General features: G+C 39.1%; 1 protein-coding gene across 1 annotated transcript in view; it reads right to left on the bottom strand.

The window, feature by feature from the left end:
- FAF1 (Fas associated factor 1) overlaps nucleotides 1-24,451 on the bottom strand; it is a 180,061-nt gene that overhangs the window by 31,055 nt on the left and 124,555 nt on the right. Inside the window, exons 13-15 of the mRNA XM_009909019.2 lie at nucleotides 19,964-20,118; nucleotides 5,513-5,649; nucleotides 2,406-2,494 (exon numbers count right to left, since the gene is read on the bottom strand). Of these exons, the coding sequence (XP_009907321.2) occupies nucleotides 2,406-2,494; nucleotides 5,513-5,649; nucleotides 19,964-20,118 (381 nt within the window). The remainder of the gene's footprint in view (nucleotides 1-2,405; nucleotides 2,495-5,512; nucleotides 5,650-19,963; nucleotides 20,119-24,451) is intronic.

Raw genomic sequence — 24,451 nt, 5'->3', positions numbered from 1 at the left:
ATCCTACACTGAAACAACCATCAGAGGGCACTGTGAAACACGCTGTGCTAGGCAGAACTGTGCCATAGCAGCCTTGGAAGCTTTCATGTGCGTGCAAGTTACAGCCCAAAGTAGAGAAGTTCAGCTGCACAAACCAGCTCATTAGTGATTTCATGCTGCTATTTACACGCGTTTCCAGTTCTACTTCTCTCTCTCTCTCACACACACACTTCTGTTCACAGCAAAGCCATAGAGATGACTTGTTTTTAAAACACAAAAGACTTCTGCTTATATTCTTGTGGTTTTATGGTGACTTAGTGTTGCTATTAAGGAAACAGTAACAGAAACCGGATTCTGTATCCTGTTTGCTACTGAAATATTTGGGGAAACCTTCAACCAGTTGCAGTAAGATCTTTAAAAAAAAAAAAAAAAGAAAAGGTGCTGATGTTTGAACACTTGAAGCTGTCAAATACAAGCAAGCTACATGTTACATAGCAAACCACAAAAAGATAGTGTTCTTTTTCTTCAGCTGAAAGCTTTCTATTGAATGCAGGCTGCTCGTCAAATATTGCCTTCTCCAAAAGAGGAAATGTCATGAAGTGGGGTTAATTTGTATATTTAAACTTCCTGCTTTAAAGGCAAAAGAGTCCAAGATCTCCTCCTTGGTGTGCTTTTAACAAGTGGAGCCAACGTGTAAGTAAATACCCTGCTTGTCTCTAGAACCCACAGCATCTGGAAATCTGCCTCCATCATTTTTGAGATTTGCCATTAGTTTGCTGAACATCAAAGTGTGTTAGGAAAAGCTCTCTTTGGGGAACAAAATGCCACTGGTGCTCTCAGTGGCAGAAAACCAAAAGGAAATGTGAGAAAAGACTACAGAAGACTTGGAGAACGGCAGATTTTAGGGGAATGTATACAAATTCGTTTTCCATTCTCCTTACACAGATACAGCACTTGATGAAAGAAGTCAGCAGACATCCCTATCACCACTGTAGGGACATGCTACTGGACTGTCAGTGCTCTTGGGCATCCAGCTCAGGAAGAACCCAGTTCCCATGTCTGCAATCACAGCCTAAAGGCTACTGAGTCGTATCTCTCTTTAAGCTTTATTTCCATTACATTCAGACCACTCAGTAGCAAACCCACTTGGGTTTTATCCTCCTAGGACAGGCCTGTCACTATCTCACCTGCCCCCACTTTCTTTCATAAATACAAATGTCTCCTGCTCTGGACAACTCTTCTGGTCTCTGGCTCCTGCCTGTGTTCCAATCCTATCACTCCTACCATTAGTTCCTTCTCTTGCCCCTGATTTGCTCTCATCTCTCTACCTTTACATGCTTTTCTTTCCTTCTGTTTTGTTTATTTTATTTTATTATTATTTTTTCAACTGTCCTTTCCACCAACTTCTATAGTTTTCAGTTCTGAACCTTTCTTGGAACTCAGCAGTGATGTGAATTTTACTGTCTTATTAAAGCATTAAAATAACCCCATACTGTATGCATTCCTGTTGAAATGCAATAAAAAATTCAATTACATGGTGCCTTGGATTTTTGTTGTAATCCTCGTATTAAAATTTGTGTTCAGTATTAACAAAATTAAAGTCAATTTCTTTACCAATGAATTACAGGTAGCATAAGTAAAGAAGGGGAAAAAAAATTAACTACAGCTCTTGTGTGTCTTTGTATTATGATAAACATAATCAGTAAATCTCATACTAATGAGATGTAAGATTTAAATGTGAAGAATGTGTTTAGTGAATTATTGTCAATCAATGTCTATACAACAGGGTAAGAATAATCTTGAATGGCAACACACCTATTATTATAAACTCCTAAGCACTTCATTACTTCAAAATGTCACTCTCATTTTATAGAGTAACAGATAAACATCTTTCAATTGTATACTTCCCTGTGCCTACCTCTGTCTAATTGCAACACTGTTTTGAAAAGTCTCATCACCACTTACCCACTCTGCCTTGTTCTGCATGGTGATTCAGTACTGGCAGAGTTCTGGGTAGGGCTGCTTTTCAATCTCCTTTTAAACTTATACAGTTAAGATGTTTCAATTGATCTCTGGTTCTCTATGACTCCTGTGACTTGGGAGCTTAGTCACTGGGAAATAATCTGCCACTTGTTTCCTCGTATGAGCACACTAAGCTCTGTAATATCACACAATGTAAATGATTACTCATGACGAATACTCAGGAAAAAGAAACAAACTGAAAATGGCAAGACCAATAAGGAGGAGGTTTTTTTGAGGCCCAAATAAATATACAAAGGAGACAGCATTTTTGATTCCTGATGATAGAAGAGACACTAAAACAGATCATACCCAACTCTACTGGCTAAAGAAAACACCTGGTTAATTTTTCACCCCCAGTGAATTGTGGAAGCCCATAGGCATCTTCAGTAACTTCCAGCACTCACCTCATCCTTTATGTCTTCCTGCTGCTGGGCACTGAAGATCTCCATTGCAGCCATCAGCCTCATCATTAGCTCATCCACTGTTGTGTTACCTAGCAACAAAAGAAGGTAGCTGAACTTCCTAGCATTAAAGTTAGTAGACATCCTTTTAGAATTAATCCATAAGAAATAGCCAGACTTAAAAAACAGAAATAAATGAAAGACAGAGTAGAGCAGAAAATGCAAAGTATCTCAGCAGAATGCTTTTCATTTGCCTTGGTATTGAAAATTCAAATTTGTTTTCACACACAAATGTTAGTCCTAGGCTAAAATTTTAGGTGGTTCAGATCTGAATGATTGCTTTTGTGCTTGCATGGAATAACTCTATTTTTTGCCTCCTCATCACTGATGTTACAGGAAATGAATGCATCCGAGGCTCCCTGACATGAAATGAACACAACCAAACACAAAATAAGGAAAAACCCAGAACAGAGTGATGAAATGGATGTGTATACATGCAGTTTTATTCAAGTATAACTAGTAGTAACATTTCAAATATTATAATATATTCTCTTCAGTGTATTTAATTCTCATAAAACTTTTAAAGCTAGTAATAGCAGGAAAGTAAGTCATCTATGTGTATATATCAAGCAACAGAGCACATGCATAGTTTCCTACCAGTGTGGCCCCCAGTCTTCAGTAAGACTGAAAGACCAGTTTAATTTCCTACCAGTCTTTGGTTTCTCTTCCTAAACTGAAGAGTGGACTACCCATTAGAGCCACTTGTCAGAGTAGTTAAAAGGTCTTAGACCAGGAGAAGTGGTTGAAAACTATAAACTCTGTAACATCTGCCAGCCTAAACAGTCTGAATCACAGCAGAACCATTGAGAGCCAGACTTACATTAGAATAGAATAAACCAGGTTGGAAAAGACCTTTGAGATAATTGAATCCAACCTATCATCCAATACTATCTAATCAACTGAACCATGGCACCAAGCACTCCATCCAGTCTCTTCCTAAACACCTCCAGGGATGGTGACTCCACCACCTCCCTGGGCAGCACATCCCAATGGCAAATCTCTCTTGTTGGGAAGAATTTCTTCCTAACATCCAGCCTAAACCTCCCCTGGCACAGCTGAGACTGTGTCCTCTTGTTCTGGTGCTGCTTGCCTGGGAGAAGAGACCAACCCCCACCTGGCTACAACCTCCCTTCAGGGAGTTGGAGAGAGCAAGAAGGTCTCCCCTGAGCCTCCTCTTCTCCAGGCTGAGCAACCCCAGCTCCCTCAGCCTCTCCTCACAGGGCTGTGCTCCAAGCCCCTCCCCAGCTTTGTTGCCCTTCTCTGGACACGTGATGCTGGTCAAAATTCCTAAAAGGAGTAAACTAACCAGAAGCCACAGTACCACTAAAGAAAACAAAACTGTCTCCATAGTTTCCAGCCCCAGGAAAAAGTGAAAATGGAAAGCAAGACAGTCTGCATTTCAATAAATGCCACTGGGACTTACATTGGTGTATCTCTTCTGTAAACATGCCTTCTCACCCAGCCCTGAAAGGCCCTCATTGTTTCCAGTTCTACCATTTGCTACCTTAGCAGAAAATGTTATCCTGCATGCTACCACACACGACTCCAGAGACCAGCATTCATTTGAAGGCACATTGTTAAAAAATAGCAGTGACTGAATTCATGGGAAAAGAACAAGCAGAGCACAGCCGATCATGGTTAAAGGATAAACTTAAGTAAGGCTGCAACTGATGGTCACTTTAGCTTAGTTTAGTTCAAAAGACTGCAGAAAATCTGACTAATCATTAAAACTCAACTAATGCATTGAAATAAACTGGATTATTTTATACTATAAGGCTTCATTCTGCTATGACTTTGAGTCACCAAGTTGCTAAAAGGGACTTTGGGGCAATACAGGTGCTGAACTCTGTGGCACAGCTACAAACCCAAGAAACTCTCTGAGATTATTTGCATGAAGCCAGTTTTGTAAGTGACAGAAGTACCATGAATTGGTGTTGTGTTGCAGCTTGCACTGAGGAGTCAAAATCCATCCAAATTAACAGTTTCAGCCATAGGAAGGAGCACTGCAGATTCCTCAGGAAAATTATCACTCCCATATGCAGAAAGCAACAATAATGCTGTCTGCAAAAGGCAGTATTTCCTGAGTTTGAACTTCCTCCAGCAAATAAGGAGATTAAAATAAAGACTGCCAGATATAAGCAATAAATAAATGAGGACACAGTGTCATGAAGGCAAACTTGTGGAGAAAGCAGAAGAAATGAAAGGCAGCCATTCTTTGATGTACTTTAATTTGAAGAGTTACTGAGAACAGCAGTCAAAGGGCATCACTCCACATCTAAGTCATCTTACTGTCAGTGAAATCAGAGGAATGGTTATGCCAGAAAGAATCACAGAACTGCTCATCTGTGTCAGAAAGCTCCATTTATGTGAGATTATATTAGTAACTTCAATTCTGATTTGAAGTCTGAAAAACTGTTCACACATTGGCCCACTACATGCAACAGGAGTCCACATATGAACAAGGAACTGCATGCAAAGAGCAAAATCCATTCTGGCACTGTACAAAACCCATAATCTTTTGGAGATCAGGAGGAGACTTGATAGGTTGCTTGGTTGCATGGTTTAGTTGATTAGATGGGTTGGATGATAGGTTGGATGCAATGATCTTGAAGGTCTCTTCCAACCTGGTCTATTCTATTCTATTCTATTCCATTCTATTCCATTCTGTTCTATTCTGTTCTGTTCTATTCCATTCCATTCCATTCTATTCTATTCCATTCTATTCCATTCCATTCTATCAGGAACAACACTGGATATAAATTTGGAAAACAAATGTAGCTCCTTACTTAGGGAATTTGGCTTCTACTTAAAAAAGATAAAAATGAAAAACTTTTACTATGATTCTGCTACAGTCAAGGCAACTTCAATCTCCAATACCATGTTAATACATTCATAAATGGCAGCTATTTATAGTGTGGCAGCAAAGTTTCTTTTGTGAGATCAATTCACATCCTGAACATCTTGAAAAAAAGAAATGGTCAGCACAGATGTCTTCTAATAGCTTCAACATTCACCTAAGAAATGCTTTTAATACAAAGTGAGAACTGTACCTTGTATTACATTCAATACTTCATTAGATGATCGTTTTCCCATAATAATCAGGAAAAGTGGAAACTGGTCTGTCTTCTGAGTTCGAATTGTTTGGGCTACAACACTCCCGAAGTGCCTAGTGCACATCGTCAGAAACCTGTGTGGGGAGAAAAAAAAGTGAACGTTGTAGAGGTGTTTTCCAAGTTAGGTGTTGAAAAACTAATTATGCTGAATCCAGCAGTTTAACTGTTATCTGCTTTTTAACACCTAGGTTTCTGCAGTCAATTCCAGAGCTCTTTATCCCTTTTTATGATCGAATCATGAGGCTATTTACCAATACGACAGAACCACGACTGTCTAAATTAAACAAATTAATAACCAGTTGGGACAGTGATTTATTGGATGGAGAATTCCATTTCCTGTTACACAATTCTGCAGGCTGTGATTCAAAACTAACACCCCCCCCAGTTCCCCATCCCAAATAATTGTGATAAATTAATTGGTAAAAACTTCTAAAAGAGAAGCAAAGTAGAGCCATAATAGTAAAGTGTAAGTATGTATATATATATATAAGTGTGTGTGTGTGTGTATATATATATATAAATAGAGAGTATAAAACCAGTAAGATTTCATACAAACCCACAATTTAACAATGAAAGATCCAGGAATTGCCTTCAGCAGTGACAGAATTAAAACCTGGTACTTCAGACTTGTATTTTCTTTTGTATTAGTGCCCTGCCAGTGACATACTTAGCAGTCTGGTCTAAAAAAACAATAATTCTAAGCTTTTGACCAAAAAAGCTCTTGGATATTAGCATACAGAAGTCTAGCATTAGTATTCTTAACACGATCTTGAATAAATGAAAAAACTGATAAAGCTTTTCTCTTCCATTAGAGGACTGTTTGAAATTAGCATTTCTTTCAAGAGAAAAGGGTAGCTTATGATATGTTTTCAGATCTGATGGTAAAAAGTAAATGTCATAATAATAATGAATTATGAAAGACCAAATGCAAATATAGAATGCTTTAATAAGATCCAATTTAATAAAGTCTGTAAAAATAATGGACTTTTAATAACATGGGTCACAAAAGGCAAAACAGTGGAAATTCTGAGGACTAGCCACTGGTACAGGCTTATTAATTCTTAATTATGTTCATGAAAGGCAACTTAAATCGTGTGTTTTCTTATGCCTTATGATAATATTTTAGGTAACAACTACTCTGAAATGTGTGCTCTAACTGAAGAGCAAAGTCCTGTTGTCACATGCATTAGAAGCCAAATCTATTTGAAAAGACAAACTGCATTAAAATGTCAAGTGCTCCAAGTAATTTCTTCTCCAAGATACTGAAAAGATCCCAAATGGTTATTTTTAAAAATCAATCTATATTGTATCTAACAAAATGGCTAAAAATTGATAAGCTTGAGGAGTACCACCACATTTGGCTGGTTGAAGGCACCTCAAGTGCAAAAACCCATTCTCAGAGCCAATTTGAAGTGTAACTATGGCCACAGTTGGATGGAAGGCAATGACCAGAAGTAGCTAATGACTTTTTCAAATCCATAAATGTTTCTAGCAAATACCTTTCCTTGCTTCCTTCATTCTCTGTCATTTGCAATTCAGAATCATTACACACAAAGCCAATGTCAAAGCCACCAATTAGAACAGCTATGTAGAGACACACCACCTGGTATAAAGTGTCCATAAAGTCTGGGCAAAAAATCTTAGCAGCTAAACAGCATTTTTTTGATGTTTGCTTCTCAAAGTGGGACTACACAAGTGAAATCTTGGTCTCACACAAGTCAGTGGTGATCTTCCACTTCAAAATGACTTCTGTGAGCTCAAGGCTTCATTTCTGGAAGTAATAATGCAGTGGAAAAGTGAATTGAATTCCTGAAACTCAGGTATTAAAACTTTCAAGAGTCTCCAACACACCACAGAAGAAAAGCACCCAAGGGAAAACAAAATATTTAACTGGAGGTGAGAAAGTGCTGTAGAGGATGATGCTAAAAGGACCCAAACTAGAGACTTAAACTACTAGTTGCACTAATGAAAAACCAGTGGTCTGTAGTTCTAGGTTTGCTTGCTTGTTTGTTTGAATCAAGTCTATATTTAGGCAGCTTTGGACTGGAAGTAGCTGAGAGGACACAGGGGAGGTTGAAACTCAGACTACTTCTTCTGAGGGTATCTAAGGTTGCAAACCACCAAAAGCTTTAAACAGTGCTTGAAAAAGAACTAAGCTCTAGAAATTCAGTGGGGAGCCTGACGGCACACAGACAGACTGGAGCTGTTTTCTCACTGTGTACTGTATTTTAAGGATGCTAAATGTAACTGTTGCTGAAAAGCTTTACTGGGGGTGTGCAAGGCCAAGCTGAATGAGGCCTTGAGCAGCTGAGTCTTGTTGAGAGGCATTCCTGTCCATGGCAGGGAGGTTGGAGTTGACGATCTCTAAGGTCCCTTCCAACCTAGGCTGTTCTAGTCAGCCCATATCCCAGTCTCATAATACACTTTTATTGGTATGGGGTTTGTACTCAGAGAATTGTGAAGGAAGTATTTCAGTATGTTAGAAGATTTCTGAAGTAATTTTTCACCAGGAGATGAATAGTTATATGTGAAACTTGTGGATAACTATATAGAACATCACAGATTAAGATACACCAGGGTCCTCTATAACCACATCTAGAAACGGGTTTCAACACCCTGACTTCAGGAGATGGCATGTCATGCCAGGATATTATAAGGATACATATACTTTCCCCATTGGGTAACAGCAGAACAGAGGCCAGATGCCAACATTTGGTTTTCTGCTTGGGCCCACTTCTTACAGCTACTGGTGCCACCTGCCCTTCTCTTTCAAATCACCTCTGCTGCTGTTGCAATCTGCTCAGCTCGCAGGGACAGCAGCCAGCTTGCTCACCTGCCAGTTACAAGAGCAGCTCATGCCAATTCTGATCCAAATGCAACCTTTGCCTTTCTTGGGAGAAGAGTAAGAAACAACTCTTCTTTCAACTTTGAATAATGACTGTCCAGATTACAGCATAGGCTGCTGTGATGAGGATGTTCATGGGGGATGAATGACCAGATGGTGGGTATCAGCATTATCTTCAGAGCAGAGCAAATACACATGAGAATCTCTTCTGACTGACATGATCCATCAAAAGAGATCTTGCCCTTTGGAATCAAGCAATACCCCACTTGGCTTGGTTACATTTTAGTTCAGCAGACATCAAAAATGTGGAGGTAGTCAAATAATGCAACAGTGAGTAAAGAGCAGCAGCACTGTCCAATGCCTACTACACCATGTAACTCCTGTTCACCAGTGATTACTCATGCATGTGCTCTTTGTCAGGCCAGGGGTAACACATCTCTTCCTTTGACTATATGGGGAGGAACTGCATTTTCATTTATGATCCCTGTTCAGGTTTTCTTATGATTTTTTTTTCTTTTTCTTTTTCTTTTTTGTGCTGGACATGAATGTGGAAGAAAGTAAATCTCCTCCGTGCTAGTAAATGTGCCCCTCTGTGTCAGAAGCACAGGAGCGTGACCAAAACAATTTGGTGCAATAACCAATATCTTCCTCAGCTCATCGCTAACAAGAGGATTTCTTCCTTTCATCTAAAGAGAAGTGTGCCAGATCTTTCAGTGGCATCTCCAGAGCTGCCAAGGGAACTGCCTGTGGAGTGCATCAAAGAGCCAGATGTCCCTCTGGGGAGAACTGCTTTCCACAACACACTGGATTACTGTGATCTCCAACCAAAAGTGGAAGTAGAGGAAGACTGCCAGGAAGGAAGGGCAAATGGCACCTAACTAGTCCTTTTATTCTTTTTTTAAATTACAACAATATTCAAGGAGGTAGAGGCATGAGAAAGGCAAGGGAAAAAAAATTATGAAGGAAAAAATCCATTAAAAAAAAAAATCTTAAAATTCACAAGAAAAAAGTTCATCAAGAAACGAATAGTTTTGGCACACAGCATGATTGCTTTGCTTCTTTCATGATACTAAATACACCAGAAGTTATTAAATCTACAGAATAAAGGAGAACACTGACCATGGCTTGACAAATACAGACAAATCCTAAACAGTAGAAAATTATCTTAATATTTTTAATGTAGATTGAACAGATATTAATTCTTAGGTGTAGTTGACTGTTAAAAATGGCACATGGGAAGAATTATTCTGGTGAAATGAAGATGCTGATTTGAGGAGCTGCTGATCGCTGCACAGCAGTTATCCACAAGCATTCTGAGATAACCTGTGCTGACCTTTCAGTCTACTGAAAAAAAGGTTAAAATATTACTTAAATAGACATCCACACATACACCTAGAATTAACCAGGTTGGAAAAGACCTTTGAGATCATCAAGTCCAACCTCCCACCCAACACCATCTAATCAACTAAACCATGGCACCAAGTGCCCCATCCAGGCTCTTCAACACCTCCCTGGGCAGCACATTCCAATGGCCAATCTCTTCTTTCTGGGAAGAACTTCTTCCCAACATCCAGCTTAAACCTCCGCTGGTGCAGCTTGAGTATGCTTCTTACAACTTAGATTTGTGGTCTACCAGAACTCCTGGTCTCAGTTTGTCTGTACAGAACTTTGTAAATGCTGGGGTTTAGCAATAATATGTTTTTTGTGAGGACATGCAGCTTTTGATATTTAACAAAACTGGCTACCTCTGGCTGAAGGGCTGATCATCAAAAGTGAGGATCCTGGAGCTCAATGTTTTTTGATCTCTAGAAAGCTTTTGATCTGCATGATACCTATTTACACCATAAAATATGTATTGCCTTTTTTGGTAAGAGCCCATAGGAGAAAGCCAAGGAGGAGGCAGCTGTTCCTGACAGGAGGTGTTTCATCATTACAATGATGTATTGTATGCTGCTCATGTATTATGTTGTTTCACATTCTTGTTGTTCATGGGTAATAGGTTGCACTTGATGATCTCTGAGGTCTTTTCCAACCTTGTTGATTCTATGATGAGTCTATGATATGGGCAGGGTCTACTTCAGTCAAGTTTGGGTTTGTGATTACACAAGATCCCTCCTTACCACACCATGAATATGAACAAATAAACAAAAAATCTATGATGCTAAATACTTTACAAAAGCTTAAATATTCCTTTAATATTTCAATCTAAACAATTTACAAAGGTAAGACTGCCTCTGGTGCTCAGTCCCTAAGGAGGGTACAAGGCAGAGGAGTTCTCTGGCTCCCAAACTGTCACTTTATATTTTCCAGTGTGAACTGGTTAAAGTGATTCCTGTTCTTACTTAGCAGAGGAAGAATGTACAAAGAATTGAAGAAGTAAAGAGGAATTACAGGAAGAATTTGGGGGTGAGTGGTATAAAACTAAAAAAAAATAAATGATTCTGAGTGATCAGAGTCCTCTGCATTAAAAGAATCACAGCACTGCTGGCTGCTGCTCTTGGCCTTGATCCAAAGGAAGGACTCTAAAGAGCACAGGAATTCAGTCTCCTTTCTCATTCCTCTCAGAAAAGTGGCTTTGAAAGATATGAACACTATCTACCAGTCATCATTGAAATCAAATACTAACTACACAATGCCCATTCTCCGTTACCTACTGCAATGAAACTGATGGTACCATCTGACAGGATGAACAACTCTGCATACATCCCCAAATTCATTTATCTTCTCAAGATGTTATGAATAAAACACAAATATCAAGCAGTTGTTGCAGAGAATAGTAGCAGAAAGAGCAACTAATAGAATAGAATAGAATTAACCAGGTTGGAAAAGACCTTCTAGATCACCAAGTCCAACCTATCACCCGACACCATCTGATCAACTAAACCATGGCACTAAGTGCCTCATCCAGTCTCTTCTTAAACAATTCCAGTGATGGTGACTCTACCACCTCCATGGGCAGCCCATTCCAGTGGCCAATCTCTCTTTCTGGGAAGAAACTAAATCAAAATGAACTAAATAAAAAATAAAACTCTAGCTTTTTTATTTGTTAACCAAGTAAAATCTGCAGGAGGAATGCAGAGTAAGGTGTGTATCCTACATTGCTGTGTACTCTTGGAATGTGCAAAGGTGGTGGACACCAAATGCTACACTTTGAGTGTTTTTTGATATATTTAAACAAAGTTTAAGTTCTCCTCCACTCCTGCTTTTCTTAAACTCCTCCCCAGCACCTTAAGGTTAATTAATAATTGGATTAGCAAATCTGTTCACTAAAGGGCAAATTCTCTTCCATACAGGAAGAATGCTGCTGTCAAATATATGGATAAAATATATTAAAATAAATATAAAAAAATTCTATAGTATTGTAGATCAGTTTTTCCTTATTTTCTGTACCAACATAAATAACAAGAGATCTGGTTATTTGTTACAGCCTTACTCTCCTGTGTGACCTACTCTAGGTGACCCTGCCCTGGCATGGAAGTTGAAATAGATGATCTCTCGAGGTTCATTCTAACCCCTAAATGTTCTGTGATTCTGTGATATAAATATTCCTGTGGTTACTTCTAATTTTTACACATTGCTGGGAAAACTTCCTAAAATGAGGCCCTTGGCACATGGTACCCACCATGGTTCTTGCAAAGGACTTAGCAGAAAGTCTGCACTGCAGATGGTTTTTGATACATCATCTCAGCCTGAAGCCCTGCTCAAAAAGCATCATCAGGACAAAATCTGATAGCTTCTTACAATCTGAACTGGTGTTCAGTGCACAAGCAGCAAGATTTTGGACCAAAAATGTGTGTGATCTACTTAGGGCCAGATACTTGCCAAGGCCAATCTTACTTTAAGAAACTTCAAAACTTCAGAAATCAGTGGGGGGGGAAAAAAAAAAAAAGTAGTAACTTCTTTCTTGAGGATGAAGAAAACAATTAGGAATATTAAATATGCAAGATTTCTGATTATTTTTAATAGTAATCATATGCTGTGCAAAGTCAATATAAGACTCATTAAAATGTTAATGTAAAAATAACATTTTTATATTAGGTATTCACATTAAAAAAAAAAAAAAGAAAAGAAAAAGCTGAGGACATGAAATGGTACAGTAAAATTAGCTTGCTATCCAGGGTCTCCATAGCAGGGAGTTATTGTCTTACCCACACTGGTAGGTTTATAACTATTGACTCAAACACAAGACTGAAGGAGCAACAGGTACAAGGCATATTTTAAAGATGTATAAGGCAGCCTGAGTCAAATGAAGTGGATATTCTCTTTAGTACCCAGATGCTAAATATCCAGGGATTCAGAATTAAAACCCATGATTTTATCCACCATTTCTTTATGTGAGAGTAAAGCCTAGATGAGTGGGTTATCTATCTCTTCATAAAACATGGAAGATCTAATTTCATCCTGCCAGGTTCAAACAGATTAGGTAAATACTTTATAACCCCATTTAGTCTAAAGCATGTGCCTCTAGAAACTCATCAATCCATCCTTTCAGATACCACTGGACACCAGAGAAAATGATTGGCAAAGGTACAAATAAATTACACCTAGCCCCCTTGCTAAAACACAATGGAAGGCATAAGATGCACCTGCTGTATCACTGGTAGCCTTGAGTGCTGCCTATCGTGTTAGAAAGATTATGTAATGCACACTCTGCTAAGGAATATCCAAGGCTTGCAATAGGTAGATTTAATAATAACCTAGAAAAGATCAGAGAGCATTGTTTAGTTACTGTTACAGATGCTAGCAAAGTGAGAGAAGCTACAAGCACGTTGGAAAGCAGTGAAAGCATTTAGCTTCACCTTCACAAATCTGAGAAATGTCTTGACAAAGCAATTCAACAAGGTCAGTGGAAGTCCCCAGGTAGGAGGAACAATTGCACAAATACAGAATAAAAGTCAAGCAGTAAGGGAAGAAGAAAAGTCATTATGTGAACAAGACAATCATCATGTTGGGGTGAGTAAACAGAAGCATGGTTTGTACAACATGAAATAATCTCGTTTCTGCATTTAGATCTGCGAAGGCAGTTTTAGGCAGGATGCTTCATTAAAGGTGTGGAACAATTACAGAAAGACCACATCAAGGTTGCAGTAAGAAATGCCTACAAAAGGACCAAGCTACTTGGAAAGGCTGAAGAAATCACAGTTGCTTAGTTTAAGAAAATCGCAGGAAAACTTAACAGTGTAATCTGTGTGGCATGCTCTAGGTTATCCTGCTCTGGCAAGGGGTTTGGACTAGATGATCTTTTGAGGTCCCTTCCAATCCTAACATTCCGTGATAGTGAGAGAACCAAGATATAACTGCCACTGACTGCTGCAAGAGAAATTTCAATTACATATCAGTGAGAACTGCCTACAGGGGAAGTCAAGCCCTGGAACTGATTATGGAAAATGCAGAGGAACCTCCCTCACACCAGAGACTGGATCAGATAACCATTGGTGAGGAATGGCACAGCTACACCTGAACATTCTGGCAAGACACGGACTGAATGCTAATGTCTGCAGTTCTCCAAGACCCACAGACAAAGCAGTAACAAAAAGGAGAGGCTAGAGGTCAAAGCTGAGTCATCCCAACCTAAAGGAAAAGGATGGGCATCTGCACTTCCTGCAGCACCAAAGAGATTCATTCACACCTTTCAGCTGCATATTGGTACAAAATTCTGACCCTGCCTGCTCAAACTATTCTTCTGATAGCTGACTTAGGTGCATAGATGCAGCTCAATTTTTCTACAGCTTCAATATCATCCAGCATTAGATTCTACTGGTGCAGCTGAGGACTCCTGTAGCACACATGGATGTGGATGTGTGAATTACATCTTCCTCCTTCCTTAAAACATTCCAACAAGTCTGGTTTGACTGCCTGTTCTTCTACCTCACCTCTTTTGCACAGGACACTGTGGAGTTTTATTCTTTCACCTTTTCTGTTCAACAAGCTTAATAAAGTGGGTTGTGGTTTGTGTACAGTGGGATAGAACTTGCTTCAAGATTTGCTTTTATCTTGGGGACTTCAAATATATGCTTACAAATACATCAGTTCTGTTAATTCCTGTGGGTTTAATAATGGTGGGGTTTGGATTTTTATCATATGACCTTAAAGCATTGCTACAGGCACTTAAAAAACCCAACACCCCACATCAGAGGGACATCTTTCTATTTATAGTTTAATATTATGGAGACATCCATATTTTACTAATCACAATCAGATTAAAATGCATTCTCTGTTGGTTTTTAGTTCTCCAAATTTGGACATTTTTAGACTACTAACATGAAATTACCTTGAAGCACATAAATATTTAAGCAGGGATAGTTTACCTTTTCTGGTGGGTGTATAATAAACAGTTTAACCATCATCTATATACAGGCTGTTTTGTTCTCCATCTAAAGAGACAATCACCTTTTATCCTTTTCCTTTTTTTCTTCGTTTCAGTGCTATTAGGAAACTATTCACAAGTGCAACCCTGAACAATACTATGCAGTAATTATGACTGGATGACAAAGAGATGCGAACAATTACTGAGCCCATTTTGAAACCCTACACTAATAAAGTCATTAGATGCTGCCCTTGCCATGAGCCTTCTAAAAGCTTCTGAAGTTACAAGAACACACGGCATTGTTCGTTAGGACAATCGCTGCTGGCAGAATGCAAACCTTGAGTTAAACCATGCTGCAAATTGATCTTGACATTCTGTTAAGACCGCCACTAAAATCAAAAGCAAAGGAGAAAAGGAGAAAATGAGCGGGTGGGATGTAATCATGGAACAGAAGGGTTCCCTCCTCACCTTCTTTCCTCTTCCTCCTCAAAACAAACCATACAGAAAATGACAAACTTGCCTGGTGTTTGAGAACCTTTATTTTTAAAACATTAATTAGACTTTTGACCTGTTTTTATTGACTGGCACTGTATTGCCATTGAAGTGAATTAAATAAAATACTGCAAAATACAATAGAAAAGGTTTTCACACTGTTCTGTAAAACCTGTGAAGGATTTAGTGCCTAAAGAACGCATCCAATGGTTTTGCAAGCAACATATACAGAATCGACGGTCACTCGTGAAGGAAAATTAACTCACCAAGTCCAGCTCTCACAGGCCCCACACCTGCAATATATTTGCTGAAGGATCAAATAGGATTGGGGAGTTGGGAGTAATATGGTCAACTGGTCTTCATCCAGGCATGCATCATTCAGTAGGTTAGTATTAAGGGTCAGCAACTGTGAATATGGCTAATTACTTGATGACGGAAATTGCAGGTGAAGACAACCTGCTGCTGAGAAGCACTTTAGTCAATTAACTCTTTCCTAAGCTTAAGCAAAGTGAAAAAACTATCGTTTGAACATTAAAACTAACAAGTACCTGTCATCAGAGCTGAGAAAAGTTGGCAACACCTTGAAATACAGCGCCCAAGGGCAACGATATCAAAAGCTAAAAAGCTGTTACAGACATTTGAGTCGCTGCTTGATGGGTTTGGCATAGTTTTGTTTGGCAAACATGAAGTACGTTAGAAATCTGTTAATATTGTGCATAATCTATGTTTGTAAATGCTGCATGTACAAACATAAGGGGGTGTGTGCATGTGGAGGTATAGATGTATGCATATACATGCACTGTGTATCTGTCCTTGATACAAATATGTTAATGTATACATCTATGTACACATATATATATACACACACCTCCCATACACATGCACATAAATGTGTTAGAATAACGGTATTTAGCCAACTCTTTGAAGTCAGAACTATAACTGCTCATGTCTGGCTTTCCTGCTCACCTGTCTCATAACCTTTCTGGAAATCTGAGGAATTGCTTAGCCAATGCCATGACCCAACGCAGTTAGTGAACTGCTGAAGCCATGTGCTCAGACCAAAAGGTGAGGCCAGCACTGTCAACTCTACCGCTGCCAAACCCTACTGTTCTCAAAACCCCACTACTACTGCTCTGACACTTCCCATATCTGTGTTTCTGCTGTTTGGGGTGGCATGATAGCAAATCTCCACAGCAAGCAATTAATAGAATAGAATAGAATAGAACAGAATAGAATAGACCAGACCAGGTTGGAAAAGACCTTCAAGATCATCGAGTCCAACCTATCACCCCACATCATCTTATCAACTAGACCATGGCACCATGAAAAGGAAGCAATGGGTTTTTTAAGCTCATGATTCACCCCAGAGTAGAATGTGACAAGAAAGTAGAAAATATACTTGTAGACCTTAGTGGCTTTTTTCCCTTCTTTAACTACAGACAACACAATGTACAAGACTATTCCAAACAGCTGCTCACAAGCCAACTGCAGGTGATAAAGATTTCACCTACATTCCTTAACAGCATTATAGACCCACCCCATTATTTTTCTAAATGAAGGCTAATTATTTCATGCCTTTTATTATGATTTTTAAAAAAAATTCTAATAGATAGTGAAAAGATTCAGAATTTGCAGCACTTACCCAAAGCACTTGCTCCCCTTCCTGAAAATCTTATGTCAGAGGCATTTAACAGCTGTGGAAGCCAAAACAAAACAGCGTCTGAACTGTTTTAACTAGAGTCCTCCTTCAGTTTGAGAAAGTGACATCCCTGGGTAGCTGTAGATAGAATTGTTTTGACTCCCACGGTTGCAGTGCTTAAGCTCTTGCACTATTGCTAATGATTACCCCAGCACCTGCCCATGCACTTCCAGCCCTACCTACAGAACTCTCTTCACTCAGTTGCAATGGGTGCTGAAGAACTAGAATGAGTTGTTCTTCATGTCCAGCTGAGAAGTGCCAGTGTACAGTAACATAGAATTCAAAGCACATCCTACACAAGTGTCAGTAGAGAAACATACTAAATATCAGGAAAAAATTATGTGATTTTGGAACTAGTTTTCATAGAATCATTCAGGTTGGAGAAGACCCCTAGGATCATCAAATCCAATCATTGGCCCTACTCTACAAAGTTCATCCCTAAAACATATCCCTAAGCACCACACCTAAACAACCTTTAAACACATCCAGGGATGGTGACTCAATCACCTCCCTGGGCAGCCCATTCCAATGTCTGGCCACTCCCTCTGTGAAGGGGAAATAATTTAATTAATGAGAAAAAGGGAAATTGCTATTAAGATTAAGCAAACGAATGACATCCACAGTTGTCAGAAGAGGACGGCGAGGAGCAAGGAAAAAAAAACCACAACAGAGTACTTGCAGGTTTTTTGCTTATACAAGCAATGTATTCATATCTGTTTGAATTTATTCATGCCATGCTACAGCACTGAAAACCTGTCTTTTACTAATGACATTGAGGATGTCTCTGTTGATTGCTGTAAATAAAGTGGGTCTGATCCCTCTGCCTTTCCACTAGTGCAACTGTCACAGCACAAACAAGTTGCTCCTGGGCTACACCAGCACAAAAAAGCAGTGCCTTCCATTACTGTTGCCTTCACAGCATTTAAATAAAAAGTGCAACTATGTTCTTATGGATGCAGAACAGGCTCCAAGACATGAGGTCACATAACAAAGGGCAGTAATTAAAGAGAGATACTGAGTATTTAATTATGGGAATGTCCACAGTGCACTGGCGCTTTCCAAAGGGAGAAGGAAGCATCGTGCTCCCTCAGAAGCAAGAGCAGTCAAGGAGCAGGATGTGACACTAAACAGAACCAAGAAGCCAGCGTGCCTTGTTTATCCCTTACTATTTTTTTGACCTCACTGTTAATATGACAGTTTCTTTGTTGTTCTTGTCCTTAATAGGAAGCAAAAAAAATGAAGGCTTAAAAACTCTGCCACGCTGCACAACCGGCGACCAGGTTCATTGAGAACAGCTATAAAGCCTTAAACAAGCCCTTTATTTGGTGTTTTAAGCAGTGTCATAAGGAATTAATAGGACACAGCTGTACAGGCTCTTTCTAACAAGCAGCTTCTGTCGCTTTGGTCACCACAGGTGTCTCTGTAACCTGCAAACTCCTATTACTAGTGTATCAAAGTTGTGCTACTTAATAGATTTCTTTAGTAAAACACAACAAAGCAATTACATGGCTGTTGATCGTCAGTCATAAGAAAAAAACCCCTCAAACACAGCTTTTCAAAAGAAACTACACTGCAATTTTTTGTCATTGTAAAATAAAAGAAACTAGAGAATTAAATAGAAAAGCAAACAATAGAACAGCAGGTAGTCAACTGAACTTAGCCACTACAGATGGTTTAGAAATAGTGTTTCCTTCTACACCAACTTGTGGAATAAAAGAAAAGGAGGAGGGCTCCTTACTGCCCGTGAATGGCAATACCAGGAGACTTAAGCAACTTTCCAGTCTATGTATTTGGTCCCATGAAAGAACCTAGATGCTTCTTTTCCTCTGTCTCTTTTGCCTTTTTAAAGAAGTTTTTCATCTGGTTTTGTGACTGCACTTTTCCAATCTTTTAACTCTCCTGTAGAACAACAAACAATCAATATAGCTGCTGATTCTGCCAGTAACGAAATGCAGAAGGTCAAGTGAGGAATTTCTGGGGAACACAAGTGTCATTTTACAAGTGTATGAGAGTAAAGACCACGACCACTTTTAGTAAAGAAATAGTAACTATAATTTACATGCTTCAAAATAAGAATGAATGAATGCTGTAATTCTAGCAAGCCACAAGATGAAGAAAAAACATAAATACGTGCTTTTAATTGTTCAATAACCAATGGAGTTGTGTAAAAAACTTATCCCAGCCCAAATGACTGTTATCTTTTGTTCAAAAGTCACCTTAACTCTCATTATAGTAATAGATGCAAGACATTATCCTGACAAGTACTCATCTGTGTAAATAAAGGTGATGAAACATGATCCAACCAAACAAGCCAGATTCCTAAATACATTAAGTAAAATCACAAGATCATTATTTTCAAAACACTGGGATCAGCTGATAACTAAAGAAGAGAAAGGTCTTAATATAAAGCTAAGAAAATTTGTTGGTAACACAAAAAATGTAGAAGGGATGTGGAATCTACAGGGTTTCAATTTCTTTACTCGTCAGCAAAAATAATGGCCTCTCTAAGACACAGGGCCAGGTTTTATTACATTAAAACCTATCAAAATATCTGAACATCAGAAAATTGTAGGTTACAAACATGCATGTAAATTGTGAGCTTTTAAATTTTTGTAGAGTCTGCTCTTACATTTATGAATCAGATATCAATTAACAGCAGTAGCTATTACCCCTGACAGTTCTAATGCAGTTAAGCCTACCTATAGACAAGAAGTGTCACACAATATTGTGGCACTGCAATACAAAACTGTGAAGATACAGTCCTAGGACTATGCTTATGAAATAAAAGAGGGGGGAAAAAAGACAAGTTAAAACCAAATTAAGTAATCATTTTTTCAATGGGAACAAGAAGTCATTTTGTAATGAAAACAAGGACAGTCCAATTTTCAGCAAATGTCAGCCAGCATAGCTTCACTGATCAGCTAAGAACAAGCATGAAGTAAAACAAGCATGAAATAGGTATCAAGCAACAAAAGACTGGATACCCAGAGATGAGGGCCTTCCTTGAGAGAAAGGCTTCTCCACTCAGAGTACAAAGAGTCTTACCTGGCTCTGTTTGCTTCTTTTGTCATGTCCCATGCCCAGGTTATGAAGTTCTGACTCAGATAGGAGACAATGGATTCAGCACAAAGCATTTGTGAGCAGAAGACGTTAGTTAGCACACTTTCATCATGGTGGAGGTAGATAGCAAGAAGCTTTCTCTGAAAAGACACATGAAAAGATCAGTGAAAATTTCCTCAGGCTACCGAGTAATTTAGAATTCCTGCTATAGATTTGTGTGTCAGGACACCCTATGGTGTTTTATCAAGGGTGCTGAGTATCTCAGCATGTAGATGGGAGGGAAAAACCTTCAGCAGCTTTCAAGTCAAATGGTCCATCTCTCCAAATCTGTAATTCTTCTCAATGCTTCCTATTATTTTATTTTACCTACTAAGACATCACATACTATATGCATAGAACATGAAAATAGCAGCAGTTCAATGAAAACCAAAACCCTCATTAACAGACTTAGCTTAAGAAATGAGTGAACTTTTTTAGCCTGCTGCTCAATGAAGATAACATTTGGAGAGTTCCCTGAGCAAAGAACATGCCTCCTGATGTAACTGCATCTATGATACAAACAATTATAAACACCCTGAAAAAATGACATCTCTAGTCAAATCAAAAGGAAAATGAGTAAATGACAATACAGCTGCCTACAGTCCCATGTCTGCAACACCATGTGCTGCATGTTTTGGCAGCTCTCCATCCAGCTGTAGGACAGGGGGAGGCCCAAAGCACATCAGCCTCTCACCTGCTTTGTGAATCAATGTGTCAAAAGGCCATGTGTTAGCCCAGCTGGCTACATCTCTCACAAAGCTGAGGAGCAAGCCCCAGCACTTGCAAAAGAAGCAAGGGAAAGGGTACAGGAGACACAGATCAAAGACCTCACTGAGTTTGAGAGTGGTGATAAATCCATCATAGTTACCACTTTAGCAAAGAGTAGATGTTGAGGATGGTGTTTGTGGTCTACTGAAATGAAATATTCTGTGTTGTGTTCTTCTGAAACCCTATCAGGCAGTAGTTGAGGTTTGGGGCCAGAAACACAGAGCTGTGCTGTGTCCCCAGGATAACCTCACACCACCTTTAGGGAAGTGAGTGTGTGTGTACCTACAAGCAGAAAGAAGACTGAACTAAACACAGAGAAACTATGAGCTAGTTAAGGACCATGACTCTATACCTGATAATCAATGAGTAATTAATACCATTCGGAAAATCACAACTTCCCATTCCCTCCTACCCATATATATCACTTGATTTTAAAATCCTACTGGAACATATTTGCTGAGATGATATGGTAAATGCTATTTTCAGACAGTTATAAATAAAAGTAATTTCAAATCTCTTCATCAGAAAGAACAATGAACACTAGATAATCAAGTGTATTGATACAGCAAGACATGGGATGCAATCCTGAGACAAGCTGTCTTTGTAAAAAGCCTGTATGGCTATCACCTCACACACTGGCTTTGGATAAAACTTAATGACTGTTTATAAAAAGAAGAATACATTTGAACATTAGCCTTTGGGAAAGGGATTAGCAATTTGCATCAATGTTTGTCTGATTTAATTTAAATGTTCTTCAGAACCACACGCACATGTGCCAGGAAGGGCCATACATGCAGAGATCCATCTAAGTGCAGCCAACAATGTTGACTGAAACTAAACTTGAAAATCCAGGGCATTGATGCACGATATCAAGCAATAAAACAGCATTTCTGTGGTGATATTTAATTTAAAAAGAAGAAAGAGGCTGGGGAAGATCAGGCACTGTCTGTTTTTGAGGATCAACCATTCTGCATTTCAAAGCGTCGATCCCTGCAATATCCAGGTTACTGTGCTAGAATCTCGACTATTATATAGCAGTTGTAAGAGAGGGAGGGCAAAGATGTGTTTACTCAGTGATTAGGGCCTTAGAATAAGCCTCTAGCTCCTAGAGAGACAGCTCACCACTTATTCATTTGGACCAATTCACAAAGCCTAGAAAGATTAAACATCCATGCTGAGAAGACAAGCGAATGCAGACGGTGAAAAAGAAATAAAAATTCTTTAAAAACTCTGAGATGACTTCATTATTTTTTTCCACAAGGAAACTTTAGGAAAGTGTTTAGTTAGAGAAAAACCCACATTGACCTCTCTCTAAACCCTTAATCTTTCCTTTGTGATGGCACTGCTTTGTGGTAAGCGGATGGCTTTGCTCTCCTCTTTTCACTGTGAGCGGATAGAAAAAAAGGCTCTTGAGAAACACTTTTACTTCCAAAGAAACAACCCCATGAAACTGTTAAATATGAGATTCCATACAACAGAATGTTTCAAAATATGTACAGTTCCAGGCTTAAAGATTTAGAGACCAATTTTTGTAAACAGAGCAGGCACACACACAATAGATGCTTACACTGAGCTGCTATACAAGTGAAAGTAATTTTTATTGCACCAACAAATCTCAGAAAAGACTGCACTTGCATTTGATAATTCATCCAAAATGCTCAGCTCAAGCACAGGCACACTGCTAGGGCAAAAGGAAAGAGGTAGCAGGAGGAAGTGAAGTGCTGAAACATGATTTTGGAAAAATCTTAAGGGAACCCAGGGATACTTTCAGCTTGGAAAATGGCATTATTGCAAAAGGCTGAGGGTTTTGAGTTTGTTGTTGCTGCTGTTGTATGTTTGGGGTTTGGTTTTATCTTTGGTTTTGGTTTTTTTACTCATAAAATAGGCTTACTAAGTGTTGAACACTCTTGACTTCTATAAAAGAAGCCTGCTAATGGAGCCCTAGTCTGTTCTGTGTTGGGAGTTCTCAAAAACACGTCTCAGGGGTTATATGCTTAGCACAAAACTTTAACCAAGTGAAATAAAATCCCCATGAAGGTATGGGATACTGAAAAGGTTCTAAGTACTGAATAGTTGATAAACTTCCAGAGGCCTTAGGACACTGGGAACTTAAGCCATCAATGATGTGTTTTTCAGAGTATGTAGATGCTGAAGACTAGGCACTAAAAAACTGGAATTTTCAGAAGAGGCCAGGATTTACACGTGTACTCTGGACTGTATGTCTCACCACTCTCAGTAAGACTTAAGGTCCTAGAAGTCTGAACTCTAAACTCCAGGTTTCATTTTATTTCAGAGGCAAAGGGGCCATAAGAAAGAGGTGCTGTTTTCAGCATCTTATCAAACTACATTTAAAAATCCATACCTCAAGCATTTTCTCCTTCAACCTTGCTGCATTCAGACCACATGAGACTCGATTAGCTGTGCTCTGCTATCTTGCCTCATACCCACCACTGTGTATCTGCAGTGAAGCACCGCAGCCCTCTCCTGTCTGACTGGGATCTGTCAATGGAATATGCCTGGCACATGGCACCCTGGAAGGAAATATGGGCTGCAGATGGACACTACACTGCAGCAGGGCAGCCCCCTGAGATGCAGAGCCCTCACAGCTGTAGCTGTGCACCATGAAACTTCTCTGCCCCATCATCCAAAGTACAGCAGCCTCGTGACGTTAACTTACTGAGGTGTAAAATGAACGTGCACTGCAACAGGAGTCAAACACATCAAAGATCTGTCCTATGTACCAAAAAGGCCATGCCATCCACTTGGACATTTCTGCATTTGGGAACTTTAGAAAAATTAATGCACTTCATACAAAATTGGAAGAAACAAAGGTAATATTGGCACTGAGGCAGAAAGAAACACAGATCTTCATGGCCAAGAGACTGAATTGATAATTACTGAGTAATGGGGTATCCAAGCTTCCCAGCCAGAGAACAACAGACACCTTAGGAGTACATAAATTACAATGAGAATAGTGATACTGTCATAATGGTCAGCAAAAGCACAGAACAGAATGGTTATTTTTTAATCTCAGCTTCACAAGTTCAAGTAATAACTGGGGCAACAATGTTCACAGTGTAACATCTGCTAAAGGCATGAAAGTTCTTCCAAACTGCTAGACTAACGAATCAAGATCATTTTTCCTCCAGGTTTTATGTAGAGAGAGAGAGAATGGAAATAAAAGGACACACTTGGACATTTTTAAGCCTCCGAAGTGTACAGTTTGATCCACCTCACTCTCAGGAGATCTTGGAGATCATATGATCAGCCCTCTTGGATATAGCTACACTATCAGGCACAATCTTTTTTTCCCCTAAGCAGAATGCAACCCCAAGGCAATCTGAACTGTACTCCACAGGTTCTTAAAGTCAGACTGAAACAATTCCAGTAATCTTCTGATCTGGTCCCTTGTATCACACATGACATTAGAAATCCCTAAATTAGTTCCTGATTTAATCTCAGTAATTTCACCTCTAAGTAAAATACCTACTCTCAAAAAAACATCAGTGATGGAGAAGCCACATCAACCATGGCAAACTCTTCAAATGTATCTATTTTAATCAACTGAACTTGTAGTGATATCTTACATAATGTAAAGAATATCCAGTAGTTAAAACCAAACTCAAGAAAGATCTGTGTGTCTTAAACTTCAAAAGAGGGGGTATG

This window comes from Dryobates pubescens, chromosome 11, assembly GCF_014839835.1.
Source record: "Dryobates pubescens isolate bDryPub1 chromosome 11, bDryPub1.pri, whole genome shotgun sequence".
Classification (NCBI taxonomy): Eukaryota; Metazoa; Chordata; class Aves; order Piciformes; family Picidae; genus Dryobates; species Dryobates pubescens.
This window is presented reverse-complemented; position numbering and strand designations above follow the sequence as displayed.